This window comes from Xenia sp. Carnegie-2017, unplaced genomic scaffold (genome assembly GCF_021976095.1).
Source record: "Xenia sp. Carnegie-2017 unplaced genomic scaffold, XeniaSp_v1 HiC_scaffold_16, whole genome shotgun sequence".
Taxonomy (NCBI): domain Eukaryota; kingdom Metazoa; phylum Cnidaria; class Anthozoa; order Malacalcyonacea; family Xeniidae; genus Xenia; species Xenia sp. Carnegie-2017.
In genome coordinates, this window is record NW_025813469.1 from 2,210,154 (window position 1) to 2,221,099 (window position 10,946).

The 10,946-nt window shown below is 35.8% G+C and overlaps 2 protein-coding genes and 1 long non-coding RNA gene across 3 annotated transcripts; 1 reads left to right on the plus strand and 2 right to left on the minus strand.

The window, feature by feature from the left end:
• Window positions 1-5: 5 nt before the first annotated feature.
• On the minus strand, window positions 6-7,896 carry LOC124437404 (transmembrane protein 42-like). Its single transcript, XM_046987380.1, has 4 exons — window positions 7,329-7,896; window positions 7,064-7,207; window positions 6,292-6,431; window positions 6-182 (listed from the first exon to the last, which is right to left on the minus strand). Exons 1-3 carry the CDS (start codon window positions 7,482-7,484, stop codon window positions 6,297-6,299), a joined length of 435 nt encoding a protein of 144 aa, XP_046843336.1. The 5' UTR covers window positions 7,485-7,896; the 3' UTR covers window positions 6-182; window positions 6,292-6,296.
• Window positions 6,836-7,168, plus strand: LOC124437405. The gene is made up of 2 exons (XR_006945681.1): window positions 6,836-6,929; window positions 7,020-7,168. It is a non-coding gene; the product is annotated as an uncharacterized LOC124437405 (long non-coding RNA).
• A 48-nt stretch (window positions 7,897-7,944) lies between the features above and the next one.
• LOC124437403 (ras-related protein Rab-2) lies at window positions 7,945-10,735 on the minus strand. Its single transcript, XM_046987379.1, has 8 exons — window positions 10,592-10,735; window positions 10,355-10,426; window positions 10,169-10,236; window positions 9,763-9,938; window positions 8,907-8,943; window positions 8,758-8,832; window positions 8,607-8,675; window positions 7,945-8,539 (listed from the first exon to the last, which is right to left on the minus strand). The coding sequence occupies exons 1-8, from the start codon at window positions 10,635-10,637 to the stop codon at window positions 8,444-8,446; spliced, it is 639 nt and encodes a 212-aa protein (XP_046843335.1). The 5' UTR covers window positions 10,638-10,735; the 3' UTR covers window positions 7,945-8,443.
• Between the last annotated feature and the right edge of the window lie 211 nt (window positions 10,736-10,946).

Sequence of the window (10,946 nt, forward strand, 5' to 3'; positions counted from 1 at the left end):
CAAACTCTACATTATTGTACTTTTATCAAGTTGAAAATAGACAGGCCTATTTACAAAAACGTCGAGTTAAGCCAGACACGTATTGTCAACGGGACATTTCTTTGAATGACTTGTTCAAACAATCGAAATCCGAGCAACCCTTTCACTTCTTAACTCCTGCTATGCGAATAACTGTGCGTTCGCTTAGTGGAAAAACAAGGAATGAAATTAATTTTCTCAAAAAATAAATGATAAATCAATCGAAATTTTAATACGGGATGAGTAAAATTAGAGCTAGTTCCCCACTGCAAACGTAAATGTAGTTGTTTACGACTTTTGTGGTCACAGGATGATAAAATTATAGATTACATTTATTAAATGATATTGTCTAAAATTCCAAGTGCGATTGCTTCCCAGCCAGTCAATAATTCAAGCTGAAACAAAAACATAATCAAATGCTATATAGGCATAAATTAATTGTCTTAATGAAACTGTTACCGAAAAAAAAGCTCGGCATCTTTTTTAGGGTACACATTTAACTTCGTTCGAATTTCAACAACTTTTTATAAACGTCACGACGGCTTAAAAATAATGCCACGGTTCGTCAAGTAATTTTTTAAAGGCAATAAGGAATTTATGGCGTCAAACTCGAAGTTACCATCATTGCCATTATAAAAAAAACCCCCCAATAAATCGAGTCCCTATCTGATTATCCGGACACGCGTGTCTTCAAATCTCTCTACATACTTCCTATTGTAAATATATTAATGTACAGATAAGAGAATGGAACTGAATTGAGTCGATGCGAATTCACAAAATCTCCGCTTCAGACCTCTATTGAACACATACATCGCAGATGACTCGTTCTCTTGTTAGAGTTCACAAACTATTTCATGACACGCACGTTAGTTTTAATATTCTATCGTGTTCGTTTTAAGATATCATGCAACGTTATAATCCTATTGGCTGCTAGTGTTCATTAGTACAAATGTTGGATTTTTTATTCAGAAGTCGAGAGGTTGGCTAAAATCCAGCAAATAAAACTTATGAAGCATCTGCCGTGATCCATCATGTTGGTAATATTCCATCATGCTCTTTAAAGATATCATCCAAAGTTATAATCCTATTGCCTGGGTCATTAGTACGAATGTTAGATTTTCAACCAGAAATTGAAAGGTTGGCTAAAATCCAGCGTGCAAAAATTTGGAAGCCTTGATTAAGGTGTAAAACCAACGATTTCGAGACCAATTCTCTAGATATGTAACTACCGTGTCAAGGTTAAGCACGGACGTCATCTTGAAAGTTGGCAAAAAGCAAAACTCAAATTAAAAAATAAGCTAAAAGTAGGTGTAAAAACCCAATCCTACCAAATATTTTAAAAGTTAAACTTAGACTATCAACTTTGCAACTGTACATGAAATCAGAAAAAGCAGATATCAATCGTAAATATCGTTGGTTTTGCCATCTTTCAAAATTGCGGCTTGCCTTACGCGTAACTATAGAATTTTGGCGAAGTGTTAGGTTCTAGGTTATTGTGTAAAACCATTAGGGCAATTCTTACTTCGGCCTAACTCACTTATTTCTTTCATTGCTTGTCATTTTTGCCCACATTTAAGCCAGGAGGGACCGCTTTTCATTACAGCAGTTGTGTAAACCAACTACCTATAGCAATTTGTCGCTCGAAATTACTAAGTATGACCGTCATTTTATAGTCAAAACATCCCCCCCCCAACCGAAAATTGAGTTGCGTAAATTTCAAATTTCATTGACAACGTGAACGCCACATTCATATCAAACCAAAAATAAAGGTGCCCAAACAAACATCCCTCTCCGAAAATTGAGTTGGGTAAATTTTAAATTTCATTGACAACGTGAACGCCACATTCACTTCAAACCAAAAATAAACGTGCACAAACGTAATGTAATCTCCTCCCGATGTAATCTTCACGTAAAAAAAACAAATTTCAAACCACTAAATACTTACGTAACCTAGACGATAAACCATTAGATAAATTGGGAAGTAAAAAAAAGTGCGAAATACTCCCCCCCCTGCTTCATGTACTGCAAAGACACGCGTAAGTGCTTATCCCATCTCATGATCATGCGCATTACAAACTAAATTGAGTACGTCAATCGATTTCAATATGCTATGAAGTATGTCATCAACTACTAAGAACAGCATTAGAAGATGAAAGAAAACGCCACAAGTGTTTTAAAAGTGCATGAACTTTGGCAAGATGATACGCAGAGGACCCGCCTCCTAATATACACGAAAAGCGTAAATGTTATCATGACTCTAGAAGAAAAAGCCCGCAACGTCATAAACTCGCGCCGTTTTGTAAAAATAAGGAGTGTAGGAAATTTGTGATAAGGATGGGCGTCTACCTTACAGCGAACTAACAGCTGAAGCAGACTACCACACTTGACGAACACAGACATTTTTCAAATTGCGCATAAGATGACGCATGCACGCATGCACGTGGACAGTAGAAGAGACAAATAAAAAAGGACCGCACTTCACCATGAAAACACACTTTACCAAACGTTTTCAAACAATTTATCGAAAAGTACTGCACAAACATTTAAGTAAGTAATCCTGTGTACAAACAACAGTATCGTATTCAATTCAGACGTTTGGGCGTCGGCGCCCGACTCATTCGCGAGTCTTTAAATATATCGTTACTAAATTTGACGTATTTCTATGATGTCATTAACGCAAAATATTTCAGCAGATATCAAAACACACTTCGAGAGATGAAAATTAATCACGGCTAAAAAAAGCACCGAGTTTCGTCGCAAATAGAATAATCTGCACTTGAAAAACGAAACATTTGAATAATTGACGTGTGTAAACTATTCGCCGTAAACAGTTGGATGCAAACAATGAGGCACCCAGGGGTATATAATTTTTGTTCTATTTATGGGCACAAGGCGGTTTTCTCTCACGTCTGTTGGCCACAAATCCCTGACGTCAACCATCATGGCGGCAAGGCAACCCAAGTGATAACATCAGCAAAATACATAATTTAGCAACAGCGACAGCTATGAAAGCCATTTAGCCATTTAATTACCGGCAAGATTCAGCCATTAAAAAACGTTTAAAAAGACACGAGTACAGTCAGGCTTTAAAATAAGTGCATTTTTACACACAAAGTGGCTTAGTAAATCAAAACGTGTCCTTATAAATGTAAACATGTTTGCTTTAGACATAAGAATTAAAATATACTCCATTCTATCATATAACACTTGTGTAAAATAAAAATTAAATGGATATAAGAAAGGCGAATTAGCTATATTTAATCCAGAAATGAGTTTAGGTTGAAGGAATTAACAAGAACTTCTGGAAATGTGGAAAAATGGAAGGAAAATGAAAATGGTGTGAAAATGGAACATGGAATGGAAAATGTGAAATACTAAAATGGTGTGTGGAAAAATGGTGTGAACAATGGTGGAAAATGGAATGCTAAAAATGTTGAAATACTAAAATGGTGTGTAAAATGTGGAACAATACTAAAATGGTGTGTAAAATGTGGAACAATGGTAAAATGGTGTGTAAAATGTTGACAATACTAAAATGGTGTGTAAAATGTGGAACAATGCTAAAATGGTGTGTAAAATGTTGACAATACTAAAATGGTGTGTAAATGTGGAACAATACTAAAATGGTGTGTAAAATGTGGAACAATGCTAAAATGGTGTGTAATGTGGAACAATGGAAAATGGAATGGAAAATGGGAACAATGGAAAATGGAAAATGGAAAATGGTGTGTAAAATGGGAACAATGGAAAATGGAAAATGGGAATGGAAAATGGAACAATGGTGTGTAATGGGAACAATGCTAAAATGGTGTGTAAAATGTGGAACAATGCTAAAATGGTGTGTAAAATGTGGAACAATGCTAAAATGGTGTGTAAAATGTGGAACAATGCTAAAATGGTGTGTAAAATGTGAACAATGCTAAAATGGTGTGTAATGGAACAATGAAAAGGTGGAACAATGCTAAAATGGTGTGTAAAATGTGGAACAATGCTAAAATGGTGTGTAAAATGTTGACAATACTAAAATGGTGTGTACGAGAGCGACTACGACTATGGTATAGATAGAATCAAACCCAGTCATAAAACAGATACTGGAGAGCTTTAGCAAGAGAGCGACTACGACTATGGTATAGATAGAATCAAACCCAGTCACAAAACAGATACTGGAGAGCTTTAGCAAGAGAGCGACTAAACGGTAGGTAGATAGAATCAAACCCAGTCACAAAACAGACACTGGAGAGCTTTAGCAAGAGGCGACTACGACTATGATAGATAGAATCAAACCCAGTCACAAAACAGATACTGGAGAGCTTTAGCAAGAGAGCGACCACGACTATGGTATAGATAGAATCAAACCCAGTAACAAAACAGATACTGGAGAGCTTTAGCAAGAGCGACTACGACTATGGTATAGATAGAATCAAACCCAGTAACAAAACAGATACTGGAGAGCTTAGCAAAAGAGCGACTACGACTATGGTATAGATAGAATCAAACCCAGTCACAAAACAGATACTAGAGAGCTTAGCAAAAGAGCGACTACGACTATGGTATAGATAGAATCAAACCCAGTCACAAAACAGATACTGGAGAGCTTTAGCAAGAGGGCGACTACGACTATGGTATAGAGAATTTCGCTGCACAATAAAGTGATCGAGAGATGTCATAGAGATGGAATCAAACCCAGTCTCCATGACGAGAGATGTTCACGACCAGGCATTTGATAGCATTTGAGGCTGGGGTGCACTAAACATATCAATTATTGAAGAATATTGCCCGATTCGCCCTTAATTTATTGTGCAAATTAAAACATTGCTTAAGTAATGGCTATTTTTGAGACGAGGCAGGCGGAAAATAAATTAATTTTTTACAAAAAAGTCATCCACCCGTTCTCCTACTTATATGCGAACTATTTTGCCGTTTACTGATGTAAAGACCTAATAAAAACAGCAATCTCACAGCAACGGCCTCTTCGACGTTAATTTTATGCCGTTGTATATAGTTTGGAATTTATCGTTCGTACAGTATGATGGCAAATTAAAAAATTCATTCGCAAAGTCGCAAGCACAGGACAAGATATGTTCAAGTTTACCTTGGTAAAGTCGGTTCTTCTTACCGCAGTCAAATCAGCCAGCAATATCACAAAAAACACTTCTATTCGCGATTCCGGTTCGCCAAAAAAAAACAGCGAAAAGGTTTACTTTTAGAGAGTATATTGAGCGAGTGCACGATGCAGCTTTCTCATTAAAACAAGTGCTATTTTTCAAGTTCAGGACTCGCGAGAGGCACAGAGGACTAGCTTCCTTTGGATTATTCGCTTTAATGAAGTGACGGTAGACTTCAAATGTTATGTCATGACGGTCTTTGATAAATATTACGATAATCAATCCCCATTACGCTCACTCGCACAAACAAATGCGCTTTCGCATATCGATACATTCTATATAAGGCATTTTTACAGGTTGTTAACATTAATTACAGTGCATTATAATTCATCTTATTTTAATTGAAAAATAATCACATATTCACAAGGCGATAAAGCGACGCAGAAATTAGCGGAGAGGTGATAAAAAATACATAAATGAGGTCCTTAAAATAAAAATTTCACTTTTTGATAAGCCGAGGGGAAGATGCTAGCGTAAACAAAAAAAAAAACGAAAGTAAAAAAACTGCCATTATGTTGAGGGTGTGATATTTTTTGGTATTGCACACTGCAAGTTACTTATCTCGCAGTGAAAATGAAAAAAAATACATACAATTTTATCGTTAATTACATCTCTATTTGCAGACTGCGTAATTATTGGACAAAAATGGAAAACAAAATAATGATGTGATTATATTACTCGTGGCTGGGCAGGAAAAGGCAGAAAACGTTTCCGTTTTCATTAAGCACATTTCAGAAAATTGTTTCACCCGCGAATTGTTTCACCGCGAAAATAAATGGATCATAAATATACGGAAATAGTAAATTTTACCACAATGCATTGCGCGAAGTCATTTGCCATGAACATTAATCAATAAAATAGCCTTGGCCACTGATTGGTTAAATGCTGAAAAAACACTGTAACTATCAAAAACACGCGATTTTCCCCGCAGATTACGTGTTGCGCGTGAAATTCGAAAGACAAAACGAGAAAACTCGCACTTTGTCGTTAGTAGTCCCAACCTTTCGCGCATGTTTCTATAACTCCATAGAAACATGGGAAATGTTTTCCTATTATTATATAGTACTTTAAAAATTTTCTGTCTGAAAGAATACAAAACCTTTCTTACCTTCATTAAGAATCATTCCTTGACATGCACTGGCCAGCACTGCTCTTATTGATAACATACAATCCACAAATTATCAATAATGCACCAAACCACCAATGTAACGATAAACTTTCGTTGAAGAACAATTTCCCCAAAAGTGCCTACAAGAAATTTTTTAATCATCAAAGTAGTTTGGGCAGAGAAAAACGTGGTTCTTTTCAAAAATGACTTTTAGAATGACCTATGCCCTTGAATAGTGCACAGAGGCGAAACTAGAACGTTAATTGGGGGGGTATATATTCATATATTCAGCTCCGCCCTGCTGATTTCTTTTGTTTGCAATGTTAATTTCAAAAGAAGTCAGCAGGGCAGAGCTGAATACATGAATATTTACCCCCTCAATTAACGTTCTCGTTTCGCCTCTGATAGTGCAAGATCACAAGATTGTACCAGTTATGTCAAAACTTGACCAAGGTACTCAGCGGCATCACATGATATATTAAACTTAAAGTCGAAAGCTTTTGCTTCAAGGTATTTACTTCCTTCCATATAGAGGAGAGGTAGAAAAGGCAATTGTGGTGCCATTTATAAGTGGTCAGGCATCATTCTTTGAGACTTTGACATATGATTTGTTTTTAAGCAAATAATAGAGCATGTTGGTGAGTCGTCAAGCATTTAATGTAACTTGTGCTTCTATCTTTTCAACCTCCAAATTTGACATTCCATTTTTAATATTTTGTGTATTCCAGTCGAAATCAATTTGAAGATAGACTTCATTGCTTTGCTTACGTACACTGGTGATAAGGTTCGATCCACTGTTAGTAATCATAGCTTGAGCAGAAGGCAGCTGCTGCATTGATTTCACAAATAACGTCCACATCAAACCATTTAACACGAATGTCAAAGAAAATAACAAAATTCTTGAAATGAGAAGAACCTACAAATTTACGATCAATGTTAGCTTGATGTAAGTAATGAATATCACAATATGGGACTCTATGGTGTGTATTTCAATAAACTGTCATCTATAGTTAACAAACTTGACGAAAAATACCCACGTTTTCACAGAACAACGAGCTTTCGGCAAGATGAAGAACATCACACACCCAATCTTGTATGAAGACCAGCTCACGGGAGAAAGCCAGCTTCGCAACAAGAGATGCTGTACCAGCAAAAAAACCAGCAAGTAAAGCAAAAACGACGTACAAAATCATCGACACGACTTTACTCTGACAGTATTAACTTTCGTTCAATACACACACAGAATGACTTCTGTCTAATTAGTTCGCTTTAAATGAAGTAACGATTGAAACGAATAAGCGACGAAAACAGGCTCAAAGCATGTGGAAGTCAATAAGTCAACACATTTTTGCCCCTAAATACAAATTTAACAGACATTGCAAAAATTTCTCTATTTAGCTATGTCTGCTGACTAATGCCGCAATATAATCACACATAACTTCTCAAAAGCATTAAATTAAGTATTTACCCATAACTTCCCAAATTCCAATCAAAATATTGTCATAAAATCATGTTAAAAACAGGTCAGCGGTTATCCTTTTTAACTATTGAAGTTACTTTGTCTGACTCTCTTCCTAAAGTGTATATTTATAAAGAAACACAAGTAGTACCTTCCTTAATAATTAAAGGAAAGTAAAAGAAATCAATTGCTTATTCAAAGATTGCTTTTGCTTTATTTCCAAAGTCATTTAATTATAAGTGCACCAGTCCATAATTTATTGTCACATTACATAGAGTCATCACCTTTGGATGATTCAAAACAAATGCCATCTCTCACATAATACAATATTTTACATTCTATTTCTAACACAGTCAATCAACCAAGATATAATTTATGACCAAATCTAACTAAGGTAAGTATTGCGTTTGAGGTATGAACAAATGTCCAGATATTTCAACGGAGGATTTGATGTTACATCAACGAGTATTAATATTCCAGATATGTTTGTGTCAAAGCAGCAGAACGATGCCATTATGTTAATAAAGAGCTCAAATAATTTTGTTATAGTTTCTAAAGTAATTTGATCTTCTTATAACGAATCGAAATAAGGCTAACCTTTACATGGAAGTTGTATTGTTAGAAATTAATGAAATATTTTCTTTTAAGGTCAGTGGATGTTAGCCACTAAAAGTTTGATACAAATGGATTAATCTAGCAGCAACCTCCGCCATCATTGGACTTACTGCCACCTGTTGGCATGGCCTGACTTGAGGTGGCGTGTTGTGGGCCCAATTTGATACCATTAGCCTAAATATGCAAAAAAAACATCACGTGAGATGATGCAATAGAAAAAATGCCCCAAATTTGCAAGTACCTCATTGTTGATGTCAAACACCCCCTCCTGGATTTTCTTGTAAATTTCTTTGGCCGTGTCAATGAATGCCTGACACAAAATAAAACTCATTGTTGCAAAATAAGCATTGCAATATCGAAAAAATTATATCATACACACATGGGAAACAAACCTCTTCAACATTTGCTGCAGTTTTGGCTGATGTTTCCATGAAGATGAGACCATGCTCTCTTGCAAAGGATTCGCCCTGCATATGAAAAGATCATCAAATCATTAGAAACAAATAATTTTTCGAATATTATTCACTACAAGTGGATGTACCTCTTCTCTTTTGACTTCACGTCTGGCATCAAGGTCACTAAAGAAGGAAGTGTCATTTTAAGGATTAGTACCATGACAAATACTACCATGCACTAGACCAGGGGTCTCCAAACTTTACAGCCATAGGGCCACATGAACTTTCATCCAGCATGTTGAGGGTCGAGAACAGACTGGTCAAAGAGCGAATATTTTAATAAACGACATAACACAAGCTTCATTAGTTAAAAAATAGCTCCTTCCTAGCTCAAAACCCTTGACAGCACTTTTCCACAACTTAGCCATCTTACTGCAGTGTAATATGGCATGTCAACAGATTCTGTCTCAGTAGGAAGTTGGGACAAAATTGACGTAAGCCACTCTTGCTAATTGGACTATAACATGAACTTTCATAAAGTTTATTTTGTTTAATATTATTATTATTTCTTAAGTGTCTCTAAATTGAGATCATAGTTGAGACCCTGCACTAGACCAAAGTGCAGGAATCAAAGTTTTGATGTATTTTGCCAGAGAAGACCAAACAAAAACTCAAGTAAAATATAATTGTAAAATTGCAAGATTTCAGTTAGAAGTCTGATCAAATCAAAACAAAAAAAAAGCCGAAGCTTTTTTTAACCAGAGCCAAAGCTTTTCATGCCAAAGTCAACGCTCTTTGGTTGTTGCCAAAGTGAAAATCCAAAAAGTTTTCACAGCATCTCCAACAGGTAAATGAAATATAGTCAAGTGAAATCAACAGTAGAGAGACTTTAGCTAATTCATGTTAAGGACTGATTAAGAAGAAGAGTAACTATACATTGCTTTAAATGATAAAAAGCTAATGATGGTTAAGTTGAAACTCAGAGTTACAGTACTAAAATACCTTTTGTTCCCAATTAACATGATTACCATGTTTGAGCTGGAGTGCTGACGAGCATCTTCAAGCCAAGTTGTCAAATGACTAAAAGTATCACGTCTAGTGATGTCATAGACTAACAAAGCCCCAGCAGCTCCTCGATAGTATGATCTGGTTATCGACCTGAACGATTCTTGTCCAGCCTGAATAATAATAATAATAACAACAAAAACTTGACTAAGTACAACCCTGGCATCTCGTCAGTCCAACCAAGAGCAAACACAATCCCCAAATGATCCAGTCAATCATCTTACATCACCATAGTTGACATAATAAAGTATTGCTCTATATTTGATTTTAACACTTTTACTGGATCTTAGCGAAGATGACATTTTGACAATACGAAACTAGTTCTAATGTATTTCATACATACCGTATCCCAAATTTGCAGTTTTATCTGTTTACCGTCAATAGTAATCATTCTAGCTCCAAATTCGACACCTAAAATGCACAATGTCAGTCTTATGAGCAAAGTAAACAGTGTATTTACACTGAGTTTTAAAAATCTGAATTCGGATCAAAAGCAATCAAAAGAAATCGAAATCTGGGCAACATATACCGATTGTCAAATCATGGACGGGCTGAAAGCGTTTGTCAGTGAATTGAAGTAGAAGGCATGATTTTCCTACACCTAAAAAAGGACAGAACAAGGAGATTTCATCAAAAATTGAAAACGACTAACTTTACCCCCGATCAAGATGGCCGGTCGATCTTCGTCCATTCATAAACATTACAGCAAATTGACAATGCAATAACGCGAACCACGTCAAAATTATCTTCTATAAACTGCTCTTACCTGTATCCCCGATGATGATGTATTTAAAAAGATAAGCGTACGACATTTTTACTATTAATCTTTACAACAACAGATCACAAAGCGTTACAAGTTTCCCAAGCAATTAGTGTTTTTACCTATTCAGATGTGACGTGTTGTGCGCATGCCCAACACAAGGTGTGAGAAATTAAAAACGTGTCATGTGCAAATGCTTCATTGTTAAAGTTCATTCTCTGTAGACAACAACACAAAGCTATTTTGCAGGCTTTAAACGTTTTTTTTTGGATCTGAAAAGACCATAGCTAACATTTTACATGAGCTTAATTGACCCGATGCATAATCATAGTTTTGTAGATGTCATTTAACCAAATTATGG

Excerpts from the sequence above, each read along its gene's own strand:
- LOC124437403 (XM_046987379.1), bottom strand. The coding sequence starts at position 10,637 with ATGTCGTACGCTTATCTTTTTAAATACATCATCATCGGGGATACAG. Across the intron at positions 9,939-10,168 it reads AACTGCAAATTTGGGATACG|GCTGGACAAGAATCGTTCAG; the intron begins GTATGTATGAAA and ends ATTATTATTCAG. Across the intron at positions 8,540-8,606 it reads TGTTTGACATCAACAATGAG|GCTAATGGTATCAAATTGGG; the intron begins GTACTTGCAAAT and ends TTGCATATTTAG.
- LOC124437404 (XM_046987380.1), bottom strand. The coding sequence starts at position 7,484 with ATGATTTTGTACGTCGTTTTTGCTTTACTTGCTGGTTTTTTTGCTGGT. Across the intron at positions 7,208-7,328 it reads GCTCGTTGTTCTGTGAAAAC|GTTCTTCTCATTTCAAGAAT; the intron begins GTGGGTATTTTT and ends GTAAATTTGTAG. Across the intron at positions 6,432-7,063 it reads GATCGAACCTTATCACCAGT|GCACTTTTGGGGAAATTGTT; the intron begins GTACGTAAGCAA and ends AATTTCTTGTAG.